Below are 24,319 nucleotides of genomic sequence, written 5' to 3'. Positions count from 1 at the left end.
CACTTAGCCAATCAGAGATGTTTGTACATTTGTTGTGGAAAAAATAGTGGCGATCACAGACAACATGGTATAGTGCTCAACAGTCACGTGACTTTCGTGACGTTTCCCGCCCCGGAAGTAACTTCCCCATTCATTTTCTTTATAGACATTTCGAAAAGTCCGTATATAACGAGTTTTAAATAACAATTGTTATTTTTTTGTTTCTGCTCAAACAAACCAAATGTTTTATGGTCACTCACGATTCAGTAGGTCTTGGGTCAGCTTGATTCCAGCCTTAAAGGAGAATTTCGTTTTTTTTTAACCTGCAGCCCTCTCCTCACATTAATTATGATCTGACGACTCACCCAGTGATCTCCGCAGCGTTTTTGTCCGTCCTAGGCGTTGTTGTGACCGAAATAGTGTGCAAGTCAGTCCTAGAATGTAGCTCCGTGAGGGCCAAGTGGCAGCGTGTTTTCCTCCATGTAAATAGACAGTTTTATTCCCGTTTTCGACGCATATCGTCATAAACTATTCCCTAAGGAACGATCAGACTGCAATTCTCCCCCGGGCTCTTTTTACTGGTGGTTGCAGGCAGCCCATTTTTGCCTGTCGGGTCAGCTCTCCTCAGGAAAGTCTCACTGACCCGACAGGTGGAAATGGGATGCCTGGAATTACTGGCATGCCTGTAACAACTACTGCTCGGCGCCCGGGGACAATTGCAGTCTGATCGTTCCTTAGGGAACAGTTTGATATGCGTCGAAAACGGGGAATAAAACTGTCTGTTGACATGGATGAAAACACGCTGCCACTTGGCCCCCACGGAGCTACATTCTAGGACTGACTTGCACACTATTTCGGTCACAACAACGCCTAGGACGGACAAAAACGCTGCGGAGATCACTGGGTGAGTCGTTGGATCATAATTAATGTGAGGAGAGGGCTGCAGGTTCAAAAAAAAAGAAATTCTCCTTTAAAACGCGTTATATAATGATTTTTCGAAATGTCTATGGAGAAGATGAATGGGGAACTTACTTCCGGGACGGAGAAAGTCACCAAAAGTCAAGTGACTGTTGAGCTCAATAACCACAACAATGGTGGGTGGGGGGGGGGGGGATTAGACCAAGGTCTCGTTTGCGATGGTGCTTTGGTTAGAAGCATAACAAAACACAATAAGAAAACCTGGTATAATGCTGGAATGACTGTAGTTTTCCTAGTCAGTTTCTCGTTTAATTTATACTTTACAATCTGTTATATCCTGTACTTCTGCCTCGCCCATCATGTTGACATTGCAAAACAAACCGACAGACAGAAATCTATCCATCAATAATTGTGTTTTCCGACGGATCAGTGTGGCCTCAGTGACAAGGACACGGCCCGACCCAACCCCCGGCATGTTGCATCATTAGTGCAACTGTCTCTGATAGTGTGACAAACACTGCCAAAAGTTTACACACTCCTAATTACCCCACTTGACATGGCAATTAAGTGATCCAAATATCACCCCCCCCCCCTCCAAAATAAACCCTCTGAATTCAACTCAAATGCCAGTATCAGCTGCCACCACCTTGCGTGACAAATGTTCTAAGGTGCAGGATGTCAATTTAAAAGGCAGCAGATGTTCCAGCGATACACTTATCTGTCGCCGTGGATGACGGTGTCCCTTAAGTGGTGTGCCATATTTAAAACGTTAATGACGGAAGGTGGGAGTTATCCGATTTGTTTCTGTGCCTGCCTTTAGGGAGCGTCGTGTCCTCGGTTCGAGAATACAGACCCCGACCTTATCCCCGTGGGCTTCAAGACCACCATCAGTTTCGAGGGCATCAACCTGGACCTGTACCAGGTATGAAGACCCAGGCAGCTGGATTTACAGCATTTGTGGATATTGCAGATTACTCATCTTGTTTAAACAGTTGGCGTTTGGGTCTGTCAGCAGGGTCATGGTGAGCCAGGTTGCACACAATTTATCCTACTGAAAACATTGTGTTTCCTCTCTCATTTGTCCGGTTGTCTATAGGGCCGCGCTTTCACCATCGGTACCGAATTGATGAGAAACACGGAGGAGGACCTTCGTTCGGAGCAGGGTCCATTCTACAGCTTCGAGGGCTTCAATGTCAGTATGGCTGATTGCTAGTTGCTTGACATCCAGTTCTTTAGTAATGCATGTGCTTGACTGCATCTCCGTTCACACAGAAGTGCTCATTTATAGCACTTAATTGCAATTGTTTCAATGCCCCCAAAACTCATGAAACGGCAAATAATTGTCATTATGTTCCAGGCTTAAATCAAGTCACCCTTCACCTGGTTTTTACAGCCCCTCCAATATTCTCTAGCTCCCTCTAATGGACAGACTCTCCTCCTCAGTGAGGTTGTTTTAGACTGCATCTTTAAATTGTGAATTCAGTGATTGTGAAACTCAAACAGTGCCTAGCCCCCGGCTATGTTCTTTTCTAACATTGATTTCTTCAGCTGAAAGTCTGCCAAAATGGTTAAGATTTTTTTCTTCTTCCTTTCTTCCTTTGGCACGGAGGAGCGACAGCCCACACTGTTTTCTGAGACGAGCTTAAAGCGTCATTAATCACTGGATTCTGTATTAATAATTCATTTTCTTACCACTTTCTTAGTTTTCCTACGATAAGTCACCGGAGACCAATGTTCTCTTCTACGTGAAGGACAAGGAGTCGGGCAGAAAGATGGACAGCACGCTCAACGGTACGTCTCACATTTTAATAGGCAGTCCTTACTTAGAATTCCCTGTGTGTTCACCCCCGGTCCCAGTGTGGGGCCCTGGTTTTATTTAAGGAAGCTGCCTTTGATCTTCAGCGCAATTAAACAAAATTAAACGGAGAATTGATTGGGAATAACTACATGATTTTAAATCCTCCAATTAAAATTTGCCAGACTCTGGAGTATTCAACTGCATTCATAACAAGTAGTCACAGAGGTCTGTTTTACGGTTTCCCAATGGTCTAAATGACTTCATCAGATGTGAACGAAGTCGCAGACATCTCATCATTCGTTCAGAATATGCACACGCACACACCTGCGCGCGCACGCACACACACACACACACACACACACACACACACACACACACACACACACACACAACACACACACACACACACACAACACAACACACACAACACACACACACACACACACACACACACACACACACACACACACAGGAAATCAATAGAATACACTGTGACTATTCCCCCCCTGAATGCATCCCTCCCCTCTTCTCTTACAGTGACCCTCTACACCTGCTCTGTGGGAAGGGAGGACTGTAGTCTCTGTAAGAACGCAGACCCCAGGTATCGCTGTGTGTGGTGCGCCAAGAGCAAGGCGTGTGTCTATGAGAAGCTGTGCACTTCTGACCCGAACCCCCAAGACACACCGTGCCCAGACCCCCAGATCACTGATGTGAGTCCTTATCATGTGGTCATGTCTGGCAGTTGTCCTTTGAACTGGAAACGGTACACCCTGTGTTGACGACGTGTTAATTAGCTGTCAAAGTAAAATTGACTTTGGTGATTGGATGATTGATTGGAAAGGATTATTGGCCGGGTTTCATTTTTCTGTCCACGCAGGAGTTCAAAGTCTGCCTCTCCTTGACGCTGCGATGTGCTCATTTTGAGTGTGTCTAGAATGCATCGATTCTTTCTTTGCTCAGTTGATTGTTGGTGCCTCTTTGTCATTGACTACAATCATCAGTAATTGTGTTGATGCCAATGTCAGATAGTTGACCATACACACACACACACACACGCACACACACACGCACACGCACACGCACACGCACACGCACACACACACACACACAATATAGCCGTAATTTTCAACCTGGTCCTTGAATACCAAACATTTTAGCTTCTGTTCTACAGCACACTTAAACAGACCGTGTACATTTCTTGTATGTTCTTATTGCACAGCTAATCTGTTTCATCTCAAATCCATTTTAAATCCCTTCCTTCCCCATTCCTAATCCACCTCCACACCCCATCTCCCCATCCAGATCATCCCTCGTTATGGCCCCATGCAGGGAGGCATCTCCATCACCATCCGCGGCTCCAACCTAGGCATCCGTCAGGAAGACATTAAGAGCATCAGCGTGGTGGGTAGGCCGTGTCTCCATCAGGGGAACAAGTACTCTGTCTCCACTAGGTAATTATGCAACCAGACGTATTCATCCACACAGACACACACACACACACACACACACACACACACACACACACACACACACACACACACACACACACACACACACTGTATGGATAGGTTTCATCACAAGTTACCTTTCGCATACATTATCAGCATGATGATAGCTTTGTCTTTCCTTGAGGTAGCCCGGGTGGATATTTTAATTAGCTCATTATGCCCATTCTATGGATCTGAAGTCTTGGGGCGAGCGTCTCCAGACAGAGTGGTTGATTCAGAAACAGAAGCACTCTCTTAAAGGCGAAAGCTAATTGAAATACAGTCTGTGGCCACTCTATCAGGGGTACTGTCTGTAGGACTCCCTTTGCCTCCAGAACAGCCTGAATGGTTCGAGGCATGAATTCACCAAGGCGCTGGAGATGTTCCCCAGGGATCTCGGCCTACGCTGACTTGATAGCATCACGGGGATGCCGCAGGTTTTTCTCTGGCTTTAAGTCACTCAAATGCACTAAAGTCACAGTGGTGTTCAAACAATGCTCAGTTGGTACAAAATGAGCCGATGTGTGTCATGAAAATATTCACAGGCGTCTGGGTAGTGTAGAGGTAATACCACTCTCCTACCACCAAAATATTCACAGGCGTCTGGGTAGTGTAGAGGTAATACCACTCTCCTACCACCAAAATATTCACAGGTGTCTGGGTAGTGTAGAGGTAATACCACTCTCCTACCACTGAAATATTCACAGGCGTCTGGGTAGTGTAGAGGTAATACCAATCTCCTACCACCAAAATATTCACAGGCGTCTGGGTAGTGTACAGGTAATACCACTCTCCTACCACCAAAATATTCACAGGCGTCTGGGTAGTGTAGAGGTAATACCACTCTCCTACCACCAAAATATTCATGAGCGTCTGGGTAGTGTAGAGGTAATACCACTCTCCTACCACCAAAATATTCACGAGCGTCTGGGTAGTGTAGAGGTAATACCACTCTCCTACCACCAAAATATTCACGAGCGTCTGGGTAGTGTAGAGGTAATACCACTCTCCTACCACCAAAATATTCACAGGTGTCTGGGTAGTGTAGAGGTAATACCACTCTCCTACCACCAAAATATTCACGAGCGTCTGGGTAGTGTAGAGGTAATACCACTCTCCTACCACCAAAATATTCACAGGTGTCTGGGTAGTGTAGAGGTAATACCACTCTCCTACCACCAAAATATTCACAGGCGTCTGGGTAGTGTAGAGGTAATACCACTCTCCTACCACCAAAATATTCACAGGTGTCTGGGTAGTGTAGAGGTAATACCACTCTCCTACCACCAAAATATTCAGGGGCATCTGGGTAGTGTAGAGGTAATACCACTCTCCTACCACCAAAATATTCACAGGCGTCTGGGTAGTGTAGAGGTAATACCACTCTCCTACCACCAAAATGTTCACGGGCGTCTGGATAGTGTAGAGGTAATACCACTCTCCTACCACCAAAATATTCAGGGGCTCTGGGTAGTGTAGAGGTAATACCACTCTCCTAACACCAAAATATTCAGGGCTCTGGGTAGTGTAAAGGTAATACCACTCTCCTTCCACCAAAATATTCACAGGTGTCTGGGTAGTGTAGAGGTAATACCACTCTCCTACCACCAAAATATTCAGGGGCTCTGGGTAGTGTAGAGGTAATACCACTCTCCTACCACCAAAATATTCACAGGTGTCTGGGTAGTGTAGAGGTAATACCACTCTACTACCACCAAAATATTCATAGGCGTCTGGGTAGTGTAGAGGTAATACCACTCTCCTACCACCAAAATATTCACGGGCGTCTGGGTAGTGTAGAGGTAATACCACTCTCCTACCACCAAAATATTCACGAGTGTCTGGGTAGTGTAGAGGTAATACCACTCTCCTACCACCAAAATATTCAGGGGCTCTGGGTAGTGTAGTGGTAATACCACTCTCCTACCACCAAAATATTCAGGGGCTCTGGGTAGTGTAGAGGTAATACCACTCTCCTAACACCAAAATATTCAGGGCTCTGGGTAGTGTAAAGGTAATACCACTCTCCTTCCACCAAAATATTCACAGGTGTCTGGGTAGTGTAGAGGTAATACCACTCTCCTACCACCAAAATATTCAGGGGCTCTGGGTAGTGTAGAGGTAATACCACTCTCCTACCACCAAAATATTCAGGGGCTCTGGGTAGTGTAGAGGTAATACCACTCTCCTACCACCAAAATATTCACGGGTGTCTGGGTAGTGTAGTGGTAATACCACTCTCCTACCACCAAAATATTCACAGGTCTCTGGGTAGTGTAGAGGTAATACCACTCTCCTACCACCAAAATATTCACAGGTGTCTGGGTAGTGTAGAGGTAATACCACTCTCCTACCACCAAAATATTCAGGGCTCTGGGTAGTGTAAAGGTAATACCACTCTCCTACCACCAAAATATTCACAGGTGTCTGGGTAGTGTAGAGGTAATACCACTCTCCTACCACTAAAATATTCACGGGTGTCTGGGTAGTGTAGAGGTAATACCACTCTCCTACCACCAAAAGATTCACAGGCGTCTGGGTAGTGTAGAGGTAATACCACTCTCCTACCACTAAAATATTCACAGGTGTCTGGGTAGTGTAGAGGTAATACCACTCTCCTACCACCAAAATATTCACAGGCGTCTGGGTAGTGTAGAGGTAATACCACTCTCCTACCACTAAAATATTCACAGGTCTCTGGGTAGTGTAGAGGTAATACCACTCTCCTACCACTAAAATATTCACAGGTGTCTGGGTAGTGTAGAGGTAATACCACTCTCCTACCACTAAAATATTCACAGGTGTCTGGGTAGTGTAGAGGTAATACCACTCTCCTACCACTAAAATATTCACAGGTGTCTGGGTAGTGTAGAGGTAATACCACTCTCCTACCACTAAAATATTCACAGGTGTCTGGGTAGTGTAGAGGTAATACCACTCTCCTACCACTAAAATATTCACGGGTGTCTGGGTAGTGTAGAGGTAATACCACTCTCCTACCACCAAAAGATTCACAGGCGTCTGGGTAGTGTAGAGGTAATACCACTCTCCTACCACTAAAATATTCACAGGTGTCTGGGTAGTGTAGAGGTAATACCACTCTCCTACCACCAAAATATTCACAGGCGTCTGGGTAGTGTAGAGGTAATACCACTCTCCTACCACTAAAATATTCACAGGTCTCTGGGTAGTGTAGAGGTAATACCACTCTCCTACCACTAAAATATTCACAGGTGTCTGGGTAGTGTAGAGGTAATACCACTCTCCTACCACCAAAAGATTCACAGGCGTCTGGGTAGTGTAGAGGTAATACCACTCTCCTACCACCAAAAGATTCACAGGCGTCTGGGTAGTGTAGAGGTAATACCACTCTCCTACCACCAAAATATTCACAGGTGTCTGGGTAGTGTAGAGGTAATACCACTCTCCTACCACTAAAATATTCACGGGTGTCTGGGTAGTGTAGAGGTAATACCACTCTCCTACCACCAAAAGATTCACAGGCGTCTGGGTAGTGTAGAGGTAATACCACTCTCCTACCACTAAAATATTCACAGGTGTCTGGGTAGTGTAGAGGTAATACCACTCTCCTACCACCGCGAAGACCCACATTTGATTCCCGGCAGCGGTACTTCCGCCTTGGTCACACGTTCCTACAGACTCAATTGGCCGTGTCTCTGAGTGGGAAGCCATGGGGTATGTGTCCTGGTCGCTGCACTAGCGCCTCCTCTGGTCGGTCAGGGCACCTGTTCGGAGGGAAGGGGAACTGGAGGGAATAGCGTGATCCTCCCACGCGCTACGTCCTGCCGGTGAAACTCCTCACACGTATCGGAGGAAACATTTGCTACTCTACAACTCTCCCCAGATCAGCAGAGGGGGTGGAGCAACGACCAGGACAGCAGGGGGAATTGGCCAAGTACAATTGGGGAGAAAATGGCAGGAAAAACACAGTTTGGGCGAGAGAAACATTCACACCATTACACTTCCACCACCAGCAGACAGTAGTGTTGTTGACACTTTGCAGGATAGATCAGGTTTACGTCAAATCCTCACCCTGTCGACACAAACCAGGATTTATTCAAAGTTTGATATAGTTTTGCGTTCGGAGACGATGCCCTTCTGCACGCCACTGTGGGACTGAACTAATGTTTGCATACTCGTTAACTTGAAGGAGTTTAATTTCACTCTCTCATCAACGACTCGATTTTTTGGCCTCTGGAATGCAGCTGATTGGATGTGTTTCGTTTATCACGTCGTTCTCGTTAAACTCCAGTGTGCTAAAATCCCGAGAGGGGGCCCGTTTTTGAGATGCTACAACCGGCCCATCTGCCACCAGCAATCAAGCCACGTTCAAAGTCACTTAGTCATTAAGGTTTAGTCGAGCACTAACTGAACCTCTTGAGCATGTTTACCTGCTTATATACTGAGCAACAGCCACGAGAAGATCCCTGTCGGGAGCACAGAGCTGTTTCCATAAATGGGCGGTGTAACTAATGAAGTGGACACTGGCTGTTACTATAATGCAGTAATATTCCCCACTTTGAACCCCCCATCTCATATCTGATCTCTTATCTGATGTACAGAAATGGCGAATTTGAATGTGTAAATTTGGAGAAACACATGAGCCCATCTCCCATTCATTACCAATGGATTAGCTCTTGGCTGTGAGGAAGTACAAGTAATCATACAGATTAGAGTCTTGGTTTGCAAGAGTTGTTTAGGTTCATAAATAGTGATCAGATTGCCCCGAGTCATAGGAATAGAATATGCATTTTCATAAATCGGGTGTAATCGAGTGTTCACTGGGAATACAGATATAACATGTCTTCTCTGTTCCCTCTTTTTCCTCCTCCTCCTGTCCAGTGTGGTGTGTGAGATCAGCCGCTTGGACCCGCACAGCGCCCACTGGGGCCATGTGACAGTGGAGGTCGAGGGGGGGAAGACAGGAACCTCCTCTATCGTCTTCACCTACAGGGTAAACACTTGTGTCTCTCTCTCTCTCTTTTTTTGTTTTTGTTTAAGATTATTTTTTGGGCATCTCTCTCTCTCTCTCTCTCTCTCTCTCTTAAACTGCACTTCCAGTATCGAGGCGTAGAACTCTTGAACCCGAGAATGAACACGTCCAAAAGCTTTCAGCAGATTTGTTTGTTTTATGGTCTCTATTATATTTTCCATTTTCTTTTCCTAGCTGCAGAGAAGCCCCTTATCGCAGCATACCAAGGGCGTGTCATTTAAGTTGAATTGACAAATACAATAGCCTAATGTATTGGTAAACTAAGCGCATAGATGCCGTCATATTACAATGGTAATGCACTGTACGATAAGCCGGAATATTGCGTTTCTCTTTAAGCAGATGCTGTGCAGTAGCCCCCCCGCCTTTCCAATACTTGAACAGGCCACAGCGTAGCTATTTAACTGGCTTTTCATATCTCTGGCTCCGCTAAAGCTTCCCCACGGGGGAGTGCTCTGCCTAACTGTTTGCTCAGCAAATTGAGGCAGATGTGTTGTGCGCTGTTTGCCTTGTGGGCTGGAGTGTGTGTGTGTGTGTGCGCGCTTTAAAACCCTAGCAGGGGAAAGATGACTTGGCGTTTATTTATGCTCCCCTACCAGGAACCCATTCCCCAGGAGGTGCAGCCTGCGAGAGGTCCCAGAGTTGGGGGCACCCTCATCACCATCTCTGGCACCAACCTGGACACCGGCACTAAGGATGATGTCCAGGTCACCGTCGGAGGAGTGAACTGCACTGTGTAAGGATTTCTTGCACGAATAATTGTCATTCATGCCACAGACCAATTCTGTTTAAATTCACTCTCTTCAGTTGATAAGTGCTGCTTGTTATTCAGACATTGTACTCTATGCAAATTCTACTGTACGCTGACTTTGAAGCCCACAAATTGATTTCCCCCCCCATCATTCCTGAATTGAAAATGGAATTGACCTTAACGTTAGTGTCAGAAGCAGGATTTTCTCCCCCTGCCCATTTTCTCTTGCAGCGGGGACTCTGTGGAAACCACTCCTCGGTGACATTTTAGGCTGAGGTAACAGTAAAATAACGAGCTATAGAAGCAGCAAAGCCAGGATTTAACAAGCTGTCAGGCCGCTGCCATGTTGGTTTCCGCTGCACGGTGACATTGTGCGACCCTTAACGCCGGCGCTGAGTTGTGTCCTTGTGTTGACAGGGAGACGTTTGGAGAAGAGATCACCTGCAGGACGGGAGACGCAGAGAAGGTGCCCACCACCGGTCTCCTCGCCGTCACAGTCAAGTATGGAAAGACGACCACAAAGACCATCCCCAGTGCCTTTCAGTTCTTGGAAAACCCTGTTCTGCTGGACCACAGCCCCAAAAGCAGCTTCGACTGGTCAGTTTAATTGAACAACATGCAAGCATTCTGTTCTCATTGCGTATTTACTGCTGTGCCCCCCCCCTAAGATTATTAATTTTTCCTTAAACATAATATAACATAATATACATCACAAAACATACACGTTACCCCTCCTCCCCCTACACACACACACACACACACACACACACACACACACAATAAACCTCTCAACTCATCTTCACCATAGACACAATTAGCCTTGGTTGTCAACATACATACATTCCATCATACGCAGTGGACGACACAATTATTTAAAACTAAACTAACCTCAGGAAAAAAGAGAGAGTAAAAGAAGATCAAAACAATTAGATATGTTTTGTCCATGCATTTTGATTGAAACATGAAACAAAGCGACTTCCCCCCCAGAATACAGCCCGTGTCAAGAGCCGTCCAAGAAGGTTAAGTATTTGTCCCATTTTCTATCATCTATCACAAACCTCCAATAAATGCTGCTGTGATTTGTCAAGAAACATTTCATAGTCTGCTCTCATCGCTCTGCTGCTGCTTTGATCGTAGAAATGCCAGATTGTGTCTGAGGATATTGGTTGGAAACCTTTAATCTTCTTTAATGGCAAGAACCTTCTTGTTTTTTATTATCATTTGTCCTCCCGTGTGCGTGTACACGCGTGCGCGTGTGTTGAACAGTTGCTTCTGATTGGCTGAGAGGGCTGTGAATGATGTGAATGACTCTTTGATGTTGTGACAAACTGCTTGAGGACTGTTAAAGTGGATGCATCACAGGGCTACCTTGCTTCTCTCTGCAATTGAAAGCACTGTGGTGAGGGATGATTGGGCCGACACAGACTGGAACAACAGGCAACTTTGGAATAGGCTGCGCTGCTTGCAGGCTAAACTAATTTGTTTTCATCTCCAGTGAAAATTACCCCAGGTGCAATTCAACAACTGTGTCTGCCATGTGCTCGCTTGTTCCTGTCTGTGTATATGTATGCCTCTGCTCATACATCTGTGTGTGTGTGTGTGTGTGTGTGTGTGTGTGTGTGTGTGTGTGTGTGTGTTTCAGTGGAGGGAGGACCATTGTGGTGACCGGCTCTGGCTTTGACCTCATCCAGACTGCCATCATGAACGTCAAACCCCAGAGAGACGACTTGACTGGAGAACCAGCTCCCATTGAGGTGTGTGCGCGCACACCTCCTTCTCTTTCTACATTCCTGCCTGCTGATCATCATCCATGTCTCTCTCTTTCTCTATCTCTCTTTCTCTCTCAAACATCTTTCTTTTCTCCGGCTCATTCTTTCCCTTCCAGTCTCTTTCCCATGATCTCCTCTTTGTCCCTGATGATCTCTTCCTTTCCATCCGTTGCACCTATTCCTCTAATAGCAGCACTAGCGGTGTCCATCGATCTCCCTGCATCTCATGAGACGGCTGCTACTGCTTCAGTGGAGATTCATTCAAACTCAGTCCTGTCCCACCTCCCAACCCCAACACGCATGCACGCGCGAGCGCACGCACACACACACACACGCACGCACGCACGCACGAACGCGCGCACGCACACACACACACGCACACACACACACACACACACATGCATTTTTCTAGCTAGCTGGCTAGAAAGAAAATAGTTCCTACATGAAACTGCTCACAACAAGGTCTGTGGATTATCTTGAATACCTGGGTCTATGCCTGAAACAGACATTGCCGTTAAGTTTTTCCAAATGTATTTTTTGCCGCTTTGAGCACCACAAGCCGAGTGCCATCCAGTACCATTGTATTGGAGAGAAGGCAGTCATCTCAACGATATCTCCAAAACTCAGCAACTCACACCCAAACTATCTAGATCAGTGTTTCTCAAACAGTGGTCCGCGGACCACTGGTGGTCCGCCGCCGCCCCCTAGTGGTCCGCGAGTGGATTTATATTTTTTTCCTTTTTTTTTTTTACCTCCCACTATCCAATCAGAGAAATGTTTACATTTTCTGGGAAACTCAAGGTCAGATCACGATGCCTTTAAATGACTATATGTATTTTTTCACCCCGAATCCAACGCCACCACCACTGACTCTCTACGACTTACGCTTGTGGAGATACGTCCACTCTGCCTGCAGGGCTACAGGAGAGAGACAGAGTACAGCGGGTGGTTGGGAGTTCCAACTTACTGACCAAACACTCTATTTCAGTATTACAGTACATTAATAGAGTCCAGCGCGCTTCAGCCAGGTTTGGAATAAAAGGGTCCTGGTGCTCAACAGTGGAGGACAATATGCATAAAATAATGTTTTACCTGGGCACTTCACACAGACTACCCGAAGTAAAGACACCGGAGCACTCTTTTCCGTCTGCACGTTTTAATAGAAGGGGCTGACTGACGTTTCGACAGACAAGTCTGTCTTCCTCAGAGTCAAAAGGAAGACAGACTTAAAAAATAAAGTGCCAGAGGCCACTTACTTGGACAGTTTGGTGGTCTCAGGCGCAACCAAGGCGACACTCGTAGAAGAAGAAGACAGACTTGTCTGTCGAAACGTCAGTCAGCCCCTTCTATTAAAACGTGCAGACGGAAAAGAGTGCTCCGGTGTCTTTACTTCGGGTAGTCTGTGTGAAGTGCCCAGGTAAAACATTATTTTATACTCTATTTCAGTAATTGCTGTCAGAATATAGAGCCATTTAACACTTATTTGAACACAAAAACATCACTGAATGCAACTTGAAGATGGCAAAAGATAGCCTATTTGACTTTGGCAACATTGTGCATTTATTGAACTTGAAAAAACTTTCTTTGAACTTTGAATATATTTGAACTGAACAGGAGAAATAAATGTAAAAAAAATAATAAAGGTAAATGGACTAACTAAAACAAATTACATATATATATTTTTATCTTGTTTTCATAATTGTGGAAAGCCAAAAATTAGATTAATTGTACTGCTATTTGTCATTTAATTAGCATGTAATTTGGAATTTACAGTTGAAGTAGTAGGCCTATTGTTTTTGGGGATGTTTTGTTTTGGGAGTTAGGTGGTCCCCGAGTTTTTTCATTGGTTTAAGTGGTCCTTGGTCTGAAAAAGTTTGAGAAACACTGATCTAGATGGATAAATAGCACTACTACAGGTTGGAGGAAAAATATGTATTTTAGATGTTTAGGTGCACTGTCCCTTTTAAACTACAAATCCCTAAACCTGTCAGATTGCAGATCGCAGCAACACTGCCCCCCCCCCCCCCCTTCGCCCAGCTTAATCAACACTGCTTGTTTCTCCCAGGGAACCTGAATGAGCTGCACGCCGCTTGCCGACGCCTGCCCTCCAGTGTACCGTCTTAAGCTGTAAACATTTTGCTCATTTCATTTAAGGGCTCAAATTTAAGACATACAGGCATTAAGGTTGCAGAAGATTATGTGACTAGGCTGCTCTGCTCTACTTTGCTCAACTCCCGTCCAAGTCCCCAGTCCACGCCACCCAGGGACACGAGAGATTTGCAAAGACTCGTAGCTCCCCCAAACTAGCCGCGGATGCAAAATGTTATCTCAAAGGCCTTGGCAGGTCAACCTCCTAAGCTTCTCTTGGTTGGGAGTCTATCCGCTCAACTAGACCCAAATATTCTGAGGCATTCTGGCTGCCGGCCCATGGTGAGTGCATGTTAATTATATTTCAGGTCAGTTTAGCGGCTCAACACCAAAGAATCTCAACGTGTACTTTTTGCTGCCGAAGCCCTCTAGCATTTGGCTTTGATTTTAAACACCCACACACACCCGTGTACATTATTTACACTTAGTTTTGTGAGTGCACAGTAAAGAGTGTTTCATGCTCAAATCAAGTTAAACTGGAGCGCTACACACAGCTAGGTATACACCCTAAATACACACACACACACACACACACACACACACACACACACACACACACACACACACACACACACACACACACACACACACACACACACACACACACACACAGACATACCTGCCTACACTGTTTACACACAACAGTGTTTCATGCTAAGATCAAGCTAAATGTGAGCGCACTCCACAGAGCTAGCTAGGTACAAATCCATGTCATAGCTGCTGGAACTGTGATAGTGAAGGTGGCGTGTAAAGACATTGGCAGCTCCACTCAAAATATAGGTCAGTTTGACTTTTTCAAAACACTGGATGTATTAAGCAGGTCTTTTTGAAGCTTCAATAGTATGTATGTAGGACATACAGTATGTTCAGCTGTCACAGAGTGACAGAAATATCCTTCCTGCAGTGAATCAAAGACATAATAAACAAAGCCAGTCGTGGGATGATTCAACAGAGGCTACCATCTGCAATGGCAGATTGGTGTTTTTAATACACTGATTAAAAAGACAGACACTTGTTTCACACCATCTGACCTGCTTCCCCCTCTTACCAAACAACCCACTTCCTGTGTTCTCTCTCCTCTCACACAATAAAAACAGTCATTAACTGCCTCTTTCAAAAGAGCTCTGAAAGCCCACCGTTTACCTTCTATTCATTTCCATTTGGTAAAAGTGTTGTCCCCTCAGCAACGGCCGCCCTGAACAAAATGCCCCACTGACCTTATATAGACGGAGACCTTACCTCACCTTACCTTACCTTACCTTACCTTACCTCACCTTACCTCACCTTACCTTACCTTACCTCACCCTTACCTTACCTCACCTTACCTCACCTTACCTTACCTTACCTAACATTACCTTACCTTACCTCACCTCACCTTACCTTACCTTACCTCACCTCACCTCACCTCACCTCACCCTACCTTACCTTACCTTACCTTACCTCACCTCACCTCACCTTACCTTACCTTACCTCACCTCACCTTACCTCACCTCACCCTACCTTACCTTACCTTACCTTACCTTACCTTACCTCACCTTACCTTACCTTACCTTACCTTACCTTACCTTACCTCACCTCACCTTACCTTACCTTACCTCACCTCACCTCACCTCACCTCACCCTACCTTACCTTACCTTACCTTACCTTACCTTACCTCACCTTACCTTACCCTACCTTACCTTACCTTACCTTACCTTACCTTACCCTACCTTACCTCACCTCACCTTACCCTACCTTACCTTACCTTACCTTACCTTACCTCACCTCACCTTACCCTACCTTACCTTACCTCACCTCACCTCACCTCACCTCACCTCACCTTACCTTACCTCACCTCACCTCACCTCACCTCACCTTACCTTACCTTACCTCACCTTACCCTACCTTACCTTACCTTACCTTACCTCACCTTACCTCACCTTACCCTACCTTACCTTACCTTACCTTACCTCACCTTACCTCACCTTACCCTACCTTACCTCACCTCACCTTACCTTACCCTACCTTACCTTACCTCACCTCACCTTACCTCACCTTACCTTACCTTACCTTACCTTACCTCACCTTACCTTACCTTACCTCACCTCACCTTACCTTACCTCACCTCACCTTACCTCACCTCACCTTACCTTACCTCACCTTACCTCACCTTACCTCACCTTACCTTACCCTACCTTACCTCACCTTACCTTACCTCACCTTACCTCACCTTACCTTACCTCACCTCACCTTACCTCACCTCACCTTACCTTACCTTACCTCATCTTACCTTACCTTACCTTACCTCACCTTACCTCACCTTACCTTACCTCACCTTACATTACCTAACCTTACCTTACCTCACCTTACCTCACCTTACATTACCTAACCTTACCTTACCTTACCTTACCTTACCTCACCTTACCTTACCTCACCTTACCTTACCTCACCTTACATTACCTAACCTTACCTTACCTCACCTTACCTCACCTTACCTTACCTCACCTTACATTACCTAACCTTACCTTACCTCACCTTACCTTACCTCACCTTACCTTACCCTATTGTGTTATATGTATTGTCCTCATGTAACATGTACCGACTGAAAACACATTTCCTACGCGACAAATAAAGCTATCTCTCATCCTGCTCTATATTATGAACGCTGAATACACTGTCATGTGGTTTTAGTCTTTGTTATGTCTTGTTTTATTTTTGTATGTGTTTTTATACTCTGTGTGTGGTAGACCTGTTTCTTGTTGTTTATGTCCAGTTGTTGTGGTATTCTTCTTCCTCCTCCCAGTACCCACAGGAGGCCCACACCAAGAACGACACGGTCATCCAGTTCCTGTCGCCGACGGTGAACCGCTCCAACGAGAGCCAGCTGTTCACAGCCTACATCCAACTGGACAACCTGCTGAAGGAGCTCAAGCCCTTCGACTACCACCCGGACCCCCAATTCCTCGAGATGCGGCAGAAGGTCATCACAGAGACCGGCTTGATCATCGTCCCTGTGAGTACAGACCCCTCAGGTTCCTGTCAAGCATGAACGCCTTATGCTTCTGAACTGTCAGCTTCTCCATGTAAAGGAATTAAGATCGGGTGAACGGTGTTATTTTCTAACTTAAAGCAACAGCTCACCCTAAAAACCCTAAACCCTAAACAACGATATAGATGGATAAATAGCATTACAGGTGAGAGTAAAAATATGTATTTTGGATTTTAGGGTGAGCTGTCCCTTTAAGAATGAGGGGCAGTGGTGGCCTAAAGGTTAGAGAAGCGAGCTTGTGACCGGAAGGTCATCTGTTCAACCCCCCAGACCGGCCAGATAAATCTGCACTTGCCCCTCCCTCATTACCACCACTGAGGTGCCCTTGAGCAAGGCCCTTGACCCCAACCGCTCCAGTGGAGCTGATCAGTGGCCAGCAGATCAGACTGTGGTTGGTCAGCTTCCAGCTATGAATGTGTGTGTGTGTGTGTGTGTGTGTGTGTGTGTGTGTGTGTGTGTGTGTGTGTGTGTGTGTGTGTGTGTGTGTGTGTGTGTGTGTGTGTGTGTGTGAATGTGACCAGGGCACTCCTGAAAAAGAGAGCATTGCTCTCTGGAAAGTCCCCCTGAATAAATAGAAACTGAGAAAATGCAGACTTGCAGTTATGAGATTTTCACACTTCAGCTGCTTATATTATGATAGGCTTCACCACACACACACAATGAGCAAAAAAAAAAAAAGTGAATAGCAACAAATTTCATATTTTGGCTCTGTGCTCTTATTGTTTTGGATGTCAAATTACAAAACTGAGGTGAAAGTACTTTAAGTCAAGTCAAGTTTATTTGTATAGCACATTTCATACACACAGGCAATTCAAAGTGCTTCACATAAAATTGTTGACAGGAAAATAAAAGAATAAAAGAAGAGAATAAAATGGACATTTAGGATTTATAATGTGGATATTTTTTTATCCATATTGAATGAACCGATAAAAACCACATTCAATAAGTGTCCTCAAAAATCCGCAATATACGCAATGACATAACATACAACCAGGCAACACCACCATGATGTTCAGATTTTATCTTCAGGTACTCTTCCACTTATTGCTTGCATCTTTCTTCTGTTTAATGTCATCTTATTCATTTTCTATTGCAAATTAGCCTACAGGTACCGATGTCAAGTAAACAAGAGTCTGAGATAATAAAACCAGCCTGAACATGTCAGGCTTCACGCTGCAGGAAGACATGGGTCCAGGTAGCAGTTGGCTTCTCCTCTTACATTTTCCTCTAAGACTCTTAGGGGAAATTAGTTCGGGGGGAAGCATCTGCCAAAACGCTCCATGTCTATTGTTCTGTTGTGTAGCAGGAGGAGAATGGTTTGTGGGCCGTTTGATTACTCAGACCCTGGTTTACTTGCATTCATTTCCACCTTACATGTGTTTCATGCTGCGCCAGAGTCATCTAGAACAGTGCAGTGTACAGCAGGGCTGTGGCGATGCACGATGGAATCGTCCATCAACGATGTCGGGCACAGACAATGGTCTCAGCCCCCACTATCGTAACATCGTAATGTCTAGTATAAGAGCCGTGTGCGATCAATGCACACAATGCTGCCTGGTGCCCCGCAGGGAAACGCAAGCAACGCATTGACCACCTCGTGCTTTATTTACTAGGGGCGCACTGATCGATTGACCAGCGATCTGCAGATTTTCAGGCTAAATATGAGAATGGAGAATTCCCATTTATGCTTTTATGTGCCGATTGCCAAAACCCGATTGATAACGCAAAACACCTGATATAATAATATAATGTCTGCCTATACCAGCTGCTAAAGAAAAAAAGATTGGCATGACGACACCGTCCCCTCGCCAAACAACGATGCCATCATCCATCGTCGATTTTTACCCTGGTCATCGTGATGATTCAAGTTGGTAGACATCGTCCAGCCCTCAAACCCTAGTGTACAGCAGTATTTCAAGATGTGTGTTACAATCCCAAGACTATAGCATTAATCTGAACTTTACCTGAAATAGGATTTCAGTTATAGCAAACCAAGTGAAAAATTACTGTTTAATATCATCTTAATGTCTCCAGCGGATGCAATCTCCAATCTACAAACGTGCCGCCAGTTTGTTCAACCTTTCCATACACCGTACAAATGAAAATGGCTTGAAAATTGATGCCGAGTGTGTTCATAATAACGATATGGCTGTGCATCCAAAGTGATTAGCAGTGCAGAAACATTAAACGAGACACTAATCTAATATTTCTCTCCGTGTGTTATCATATTACAATTCTCCTAAGTCGAACAAGAGCATCATTTTGATAGTGTATAAACGCAACAATTCATTTAACATCCATGAAGTTCAATCATGACAAATGTTGAGGCTACAGCCTGCTGAGTGGAGAGTGTCATGATACAATTCACTCTCCCTGCTCGCTGCTCCGATCATCTTACAGTGGTGTCTCCGCCCTTGTAGGGTCGAGGCTTCTCCAAGGCGATGACGGCCAAGGAGGCCCAGGCGTACGTGGGCGATGTTCCCTGTATGGTCAACACCCTGCAGGACGACAAGCTGTTCCTGGACCCGCCCTCCACCCAGCCCCGTGCTCGCTCCAAACGCCACCGCCGGGACACCAGCTCCGAGCCACTGGACGTGCTGGTCAGAACACACGCAGACACACAAAGACAAAACACACACACAGACGTACGGATTAGAACACACATTGTGAATCTGTGCCGTGCGTTTGGGGGGCGTGTACATGTTGAGACCCCCATTTTTTACTGCTTAGACAACTTTCATGTAGCTACAGGCCCATAATTACATTTAATTACAACCCAGCCACAATTTTGATGAATACAGATGCTGCCCCCGTGCTAATCCCTCTAAGTGAGCTATTGTTTAATTTGTATGGCTGCAATGACTGTGTGCAGCAGACGATACCTGCGTACAAAAAGGGCTTGATCATTAAAGTGTCAGGTTCATAACATTTATTATTTTTCTCAATTAATTAGAAAAGGACTAATACACTCACAGAAATCACTTCACCAAGTTTTATATTGAAAACTCAGACCCAAAAAGGATTGATACACTCACTGAAATCATTTCTCCAAGGCTGCACGTTTGCATCTGGGAGACGGTTGCCAACTTTGGTTGATGATGATGGACAGTATTTACCATGTTTTTCAAAGCACTGTGTAACCGTTATCGTAAGGAATTTTATCACGGTTATCATTCAAACCGGTTATCGTTAAATCCCTACAGTTGATGTGGCCTTAGCATCTTGCAAGTAGCTCCACTGCTTTAACAACCCTGAAGCCCGGGTGGTGTGGAGGTCTATTTCCTCACCTACCAACACCATTGTTACCACTGACTTGGTCGGGTGTGCCTACAGACACAATTGGGCACGTCTGCGGGTGGGAAGTCGGTGGGGGTATGTGTCCTGGTCGCTACACTAGCGCCTCCTCTGCCCGGTCGGGGCGCCTGTTCAGCGCGGAGGGGAACTGGGGGGGAATAACGTTGTTCCTCCGCACACACGCTACGTTCTCCCAGTGGAACTCCTCGCTGTCAGGGAAAAGAAGCTGCTGGCCACATGTATCAGAGGAGGCCTGTGAGAGTCTACACTCTCCCCAGATCCACAGAGGGGCTGGAGCAATGACCGGGACCACTTATGGCCCATTTCCACCGCAGGTACATGTAGTAGCGCGATCCTGCTCCGCTCGACTCGATAAATGGTCTCATTCCACCGGTAAAAACCGTCCCAGCCCGGGTTGAGTTGGGGTTGAGTCGTGCTACTTTTCGTCCCTGCCTCGTCGGGGTTCTAGGGCTGTGAACCCGGTACCATACGGTGACGTGAAAACATTGTTGACGACTGATTGGTCAGGCAGAATTGTGTTTACTCTGTCTATCTACTGACTGTCAATGCAATGCTGCATACCAGTTTAGTGGGCTTACCTTCTCTTCTGTTATGTTATTTCCATGTCTTTTGTGTTGCTGCATTCGCCTCTGGTGAAATAAAATCGTGGCGGTGGTTTCAATTGTTTTGAGAGAGAAAAAAGTCTGCTGGTCAGGAAGCCCTTGTAGTTGAGTGCAGTGCTCCGCTAGGCCGCAGGCGGGTCTTTGGTGAAGCCGCGGTCTTGCCTGGTGAGAGGCCGCCGGGGTAGAGGCTACTCTGTTGCGCCTCTCCCGTCCCCGCGCAGCGCATGCATGTGAATTTGACTAACAACAAAGTGATATCCATTCTCCTGGCCGATTGTCACATTCACCCATGTGTACACTGTAGGTCATTTAGAGGCACCAGTATTTCATAAACAGTTTAAAAGTTCTGTGGATGGATTTAATTGTAACTTTATGTTATAGCTTACTTCGGCTATAGGCTATAGGCGGAGGACAGATATGCGGTCGCTATGACGACCAGCTGTGGGCGGGGGCAGATGATCGGCGGTCGAAGCAGAACATCCATCGGGCCGAAACGAGTAGAGCCGACTGGTGACGAGCTGTGCAGGGCAGTAAAATGTGGTGGAAATGAGCCATTAGACAGGGGGAATTGTCTGAGTACAATTGGGAGAAAAAGTGGTAAAAAAAAAAAAAAAAAACACACTGAAATGTTATGCAACTGTGAGGGAGAGTCGAATCGTGGTCAATTATGAATCTTCTCCGCCTCTCTTTGCCCTGTCCAACACTGTCCACACTTTACACCTGAATAGATGTGTGTGACTCACACTTTTCCACATGATGTAATTCCCCTGTCTGTGTTTCCCCACAGATTAAGTTTGGGAGAGGGGAGTGGGTGGTGGGCTCGGTGCAATATGAGAGGAAGTACGAGGTGCCGCTCTACATCATCATCCCCGCTGTCATCGTGCCCATGCTGCTCATCATCGCCATCTCTGTCTACTGCTACAGGTACGCTGCTGTCATGCAAAACTATCTGCTTTTACTTTAGTAGGAGTATAGCAGAGCCAGTAGCTCTAGATATCTGTGTCTGCAGTTTTAGGCTTATTTTCATTGTCTCGTGATTTGATTTGATTTGATTTGATTGGATAAAAGTGCAGACAATAGTACACCCCAGAGCAGGGGTGGGCAACCGTTTTTTCCTGAGGGCCATACTGACTTACATCAAGTAAGCGAAGGGGCCACACATTGGAGATCTTACCTGCCAACACTCCTGATTTTCGTGGGAGTCTCCCTATTTTTAACCCTCTCTCCAGTTGTGATTGGTAATTTCTTGTTAATCTCCTGATATAATAGTGATACAAATCCAATGGCTGTAGCAGATGAGATTTATTAACATAATTCTGCCTTTTATTTAATTATTTGGGGGTCGTTTTGTTTTTCTATGAGTCCGGCCCTGGGGCCGCATTTTGCCCCAGGGCCACAAGAAATGACTGTAGAACAGTTATTTCTTACACATGAGATTTGATATGCCTTTTAGTCATAAAGATTATTGAAAGATATTCCATATTCCAGATTGAAATGTTATAACAGAAGTGGAGTATTGGCCAGAATTACATGAACATTTGGACACTTATTCAGCGGGTATCTTGCATGTTGCCTTCAGGTGCACTGTAAAAAAGAAAAGAAAACGTTTTGTTGCAATTCCATAGCGGGCCACACAGGGGCCGTATTTTGCCCATGTGTGCCCCAGAGGATAACACGTAAAAGCCTACTTAAACGCATGTTTCCAATGTGGTCGACAAAACAAAAAGGAAACAATAAACAAAAACATACAAAAGACAATCAGAATACAGTTTGACATTTACTACACAAGAAGTGCAACATATGGATGTGTATGACTATGTGTAAGTATGTGTGTGCATGTGTGTATGATAAATCACCAATAGATCCTTACCCAGTTTTTGAATGAGTTCACAGGGCTTATTTCCTCTTCAAAGAGAGTAAAAGTCCTCCCCAGGATATCATTCCACCATCTTGGTTTCCATGGCACCAGTGATGTTTGTGACGTGTGTGTGTGTGATGTACCATCTGCATAGGAGGAAGAGTCAACAGGCGGAGAGGGAGTACGAGAAGGTGAAACACCAGCTGGAGAATCTGGAGGAGAGCGTGCGCGACCGCTGCAAGAAGGAATTCACAGGTAGCGCCGGTGCTAATAGCTATTGCCCCACCAAGGAGCCCCGGGCTCTAAGTAGCCATAAGATAATGAAGTGCTCCATCGCTGCGATTACATTTCTTTGATGTATTGTGCTGCAGTGCATTGAATACATTTCTCACTTAGCATCATCTTATCATCATTATGGGAAGCAGTTTTGTGGTAAGAGCAATAAAAAACAATCTTTCACAGTAGACATTATTCTCCGGCAGTGCGCTCCCTCCTCTGCCTCTCGCAGACGTAAAGATTGAGACGGACGAGGAGCTGCAAAAATGCTTCTTATATTGAAAAGGAACGAGGTGCTATTTACTCGTTTCCCTCTCGCAGACTTGATGATTGAGATGGAGGACCACACCAACGACCTGAGCGAGGGACGAATCCCCTTCTTGGACTACAAGACCTACACAGATCGCGTCTTCTTCCTGCCCTCCAAGGACGGAGCCAATGATGTGATGATCACCGGCAAGCTGGACATCCCCGAGGCCCGACGGGCCATCGTGACCCAGGCACTCAACCAGTTCTCCAACCTTCTGAACTCCAAGACCTTCCTCATTAACGTAAGGCAGTGGCTCTCAACGTGGGGGCCCGAGGGGCCACCAGGGCTCCTCGAGGGGGTTCCAGCAAATTGATATTGTTAAAGGTCACCATTATTTAATTTACAAGAAGTTAATTAGAGAATGTAGAAGAATGACTATTTGAGCATAGTTTAATTATACATTACAGTATGCAATATAGTATGCATATCGTAGTATGCACCCTGAAGATTCAAAATACCGTAAATTCCGGACTATAAGGCGCACCGGTGTATAAGCCGCACCTGCAAAGTTGACTGTTTTTTACATATATAAGCCGCACCGGACTATAAGCCGCGGGTGTTTTAATGGTATTTTTTTTTTTTTTTTTTTTTTTTATTTTTTTATTGTGTTTTAATGTTTAATTACCATATGTAAGGGTTCATGCACAGAGGGGATTGTCGGGAAAGAGATGGCTGTTTGAGGAAGCTCCCATTTATTAACATTTCAACAAAATAACACAACACCACCTGTGTTGTTTTTTACAGTGCACACAGTGTCCGCGGTGTGGTGAAAAGAGGGCAAGAGAGGAAATTAAAACAGAAGTGGATTTATAGTTAGAAAGAGTGCTAAAAAAGAGAGATTTTTTATTTTTTATTTTTTGGGGGGGGGGGGGGGGGGGAAATCCATAGATAAGCCGCACCGTTATATAAGCCGCAGGGGCCAAAAAAGCCCAAAAAACGGGAAAAAAGCCGTGGCTTATAGTCCGGAATTTACGGTAGGTGAGTAAACTCTTATTTCAGACATCAAAAAGTTGGATAATTCTGCATTGAGCCTTCACCAAAGCCATGGTCCACACTCTCCCACTTTCC

General features: G+C 45.4%; 1 protein-coding gene across 1 annotated transcript in view; it reads left to right on the top strand.

Annotated features, from left to right (window-relative positions):
- The window catches only part of LOC310800527 (plexin-B2-like), a 173,234-nt gene that overhangs the window by 122,217 nt on the left and 26,698 nt on the right, over window positions 1–24,319 (top strand). Inside the window, exons 11-24 of the mRNA XM_083663138.1 lie at window positions 1,718–1,819; window positions 1,994–2,089; window positions 2,601–2,688; window positions 3,233–3,405; window positions 3,998–4,146; window positions 9,046–9,157; window positions 9,793–9,929; window positions 10,362–10,541; window positions 11,587–11,698; window positions 16,645–16,854; window positions 19,311–19,490; window positions 21,595–21,731; window positions 22,820–22,920; window positions 23,263–23,492. Of these exons, the coding sequence (XP_083519264.1) occupies window positions 1,718–1,819; window positions 1,994–2,089; window positions 2,601–2,688; window positions 3,233–3,405; window positions 3,998–4,146; window positions 9,046–9,157; window positions 9,793–9,929; window positions 10,362–10,541; window positions 11,587–11,698; window positions 16,645–16,854; window positions 19,311–19,490; window positions 21,595–21,731; window positions 22,820–22,920; window positions 23,263–23,492 (2,007 nt within the window). The remainder of the gene's footprint in view (window positions 1–1,717; window positions 1,820–1,993; window positions 2,090–2,600; window positions 2,689–3,232; window positions 3,406–3,997; window positions 4,147–9,045; window positions 9,158–9,792; window positions 9,930–10,361; window positions 10,542–11,586; window positions 11,699–16,644; window positions 16,855–19,310; window positions 19,491–21,594; window positions 21,732–22,819; window positions 22,921–23,262; window positions 23,493–24,319) is intronic.

The sequence above is a fragment of the Poromitra crassiceps genome (assembly GCF_964638095.1).
Source record: "Poromitra crassiceps genome assembly, chromosome: 30".
NCBI lineage: Eukaryota > Metazoa > Chordata > Actinopteri > Beryciformes > Melamphaidae > Poromitra > Poromitra crassiceps.
This window is presented reverse-complemented; position numbering and strand designations above follow the sequence as displayed.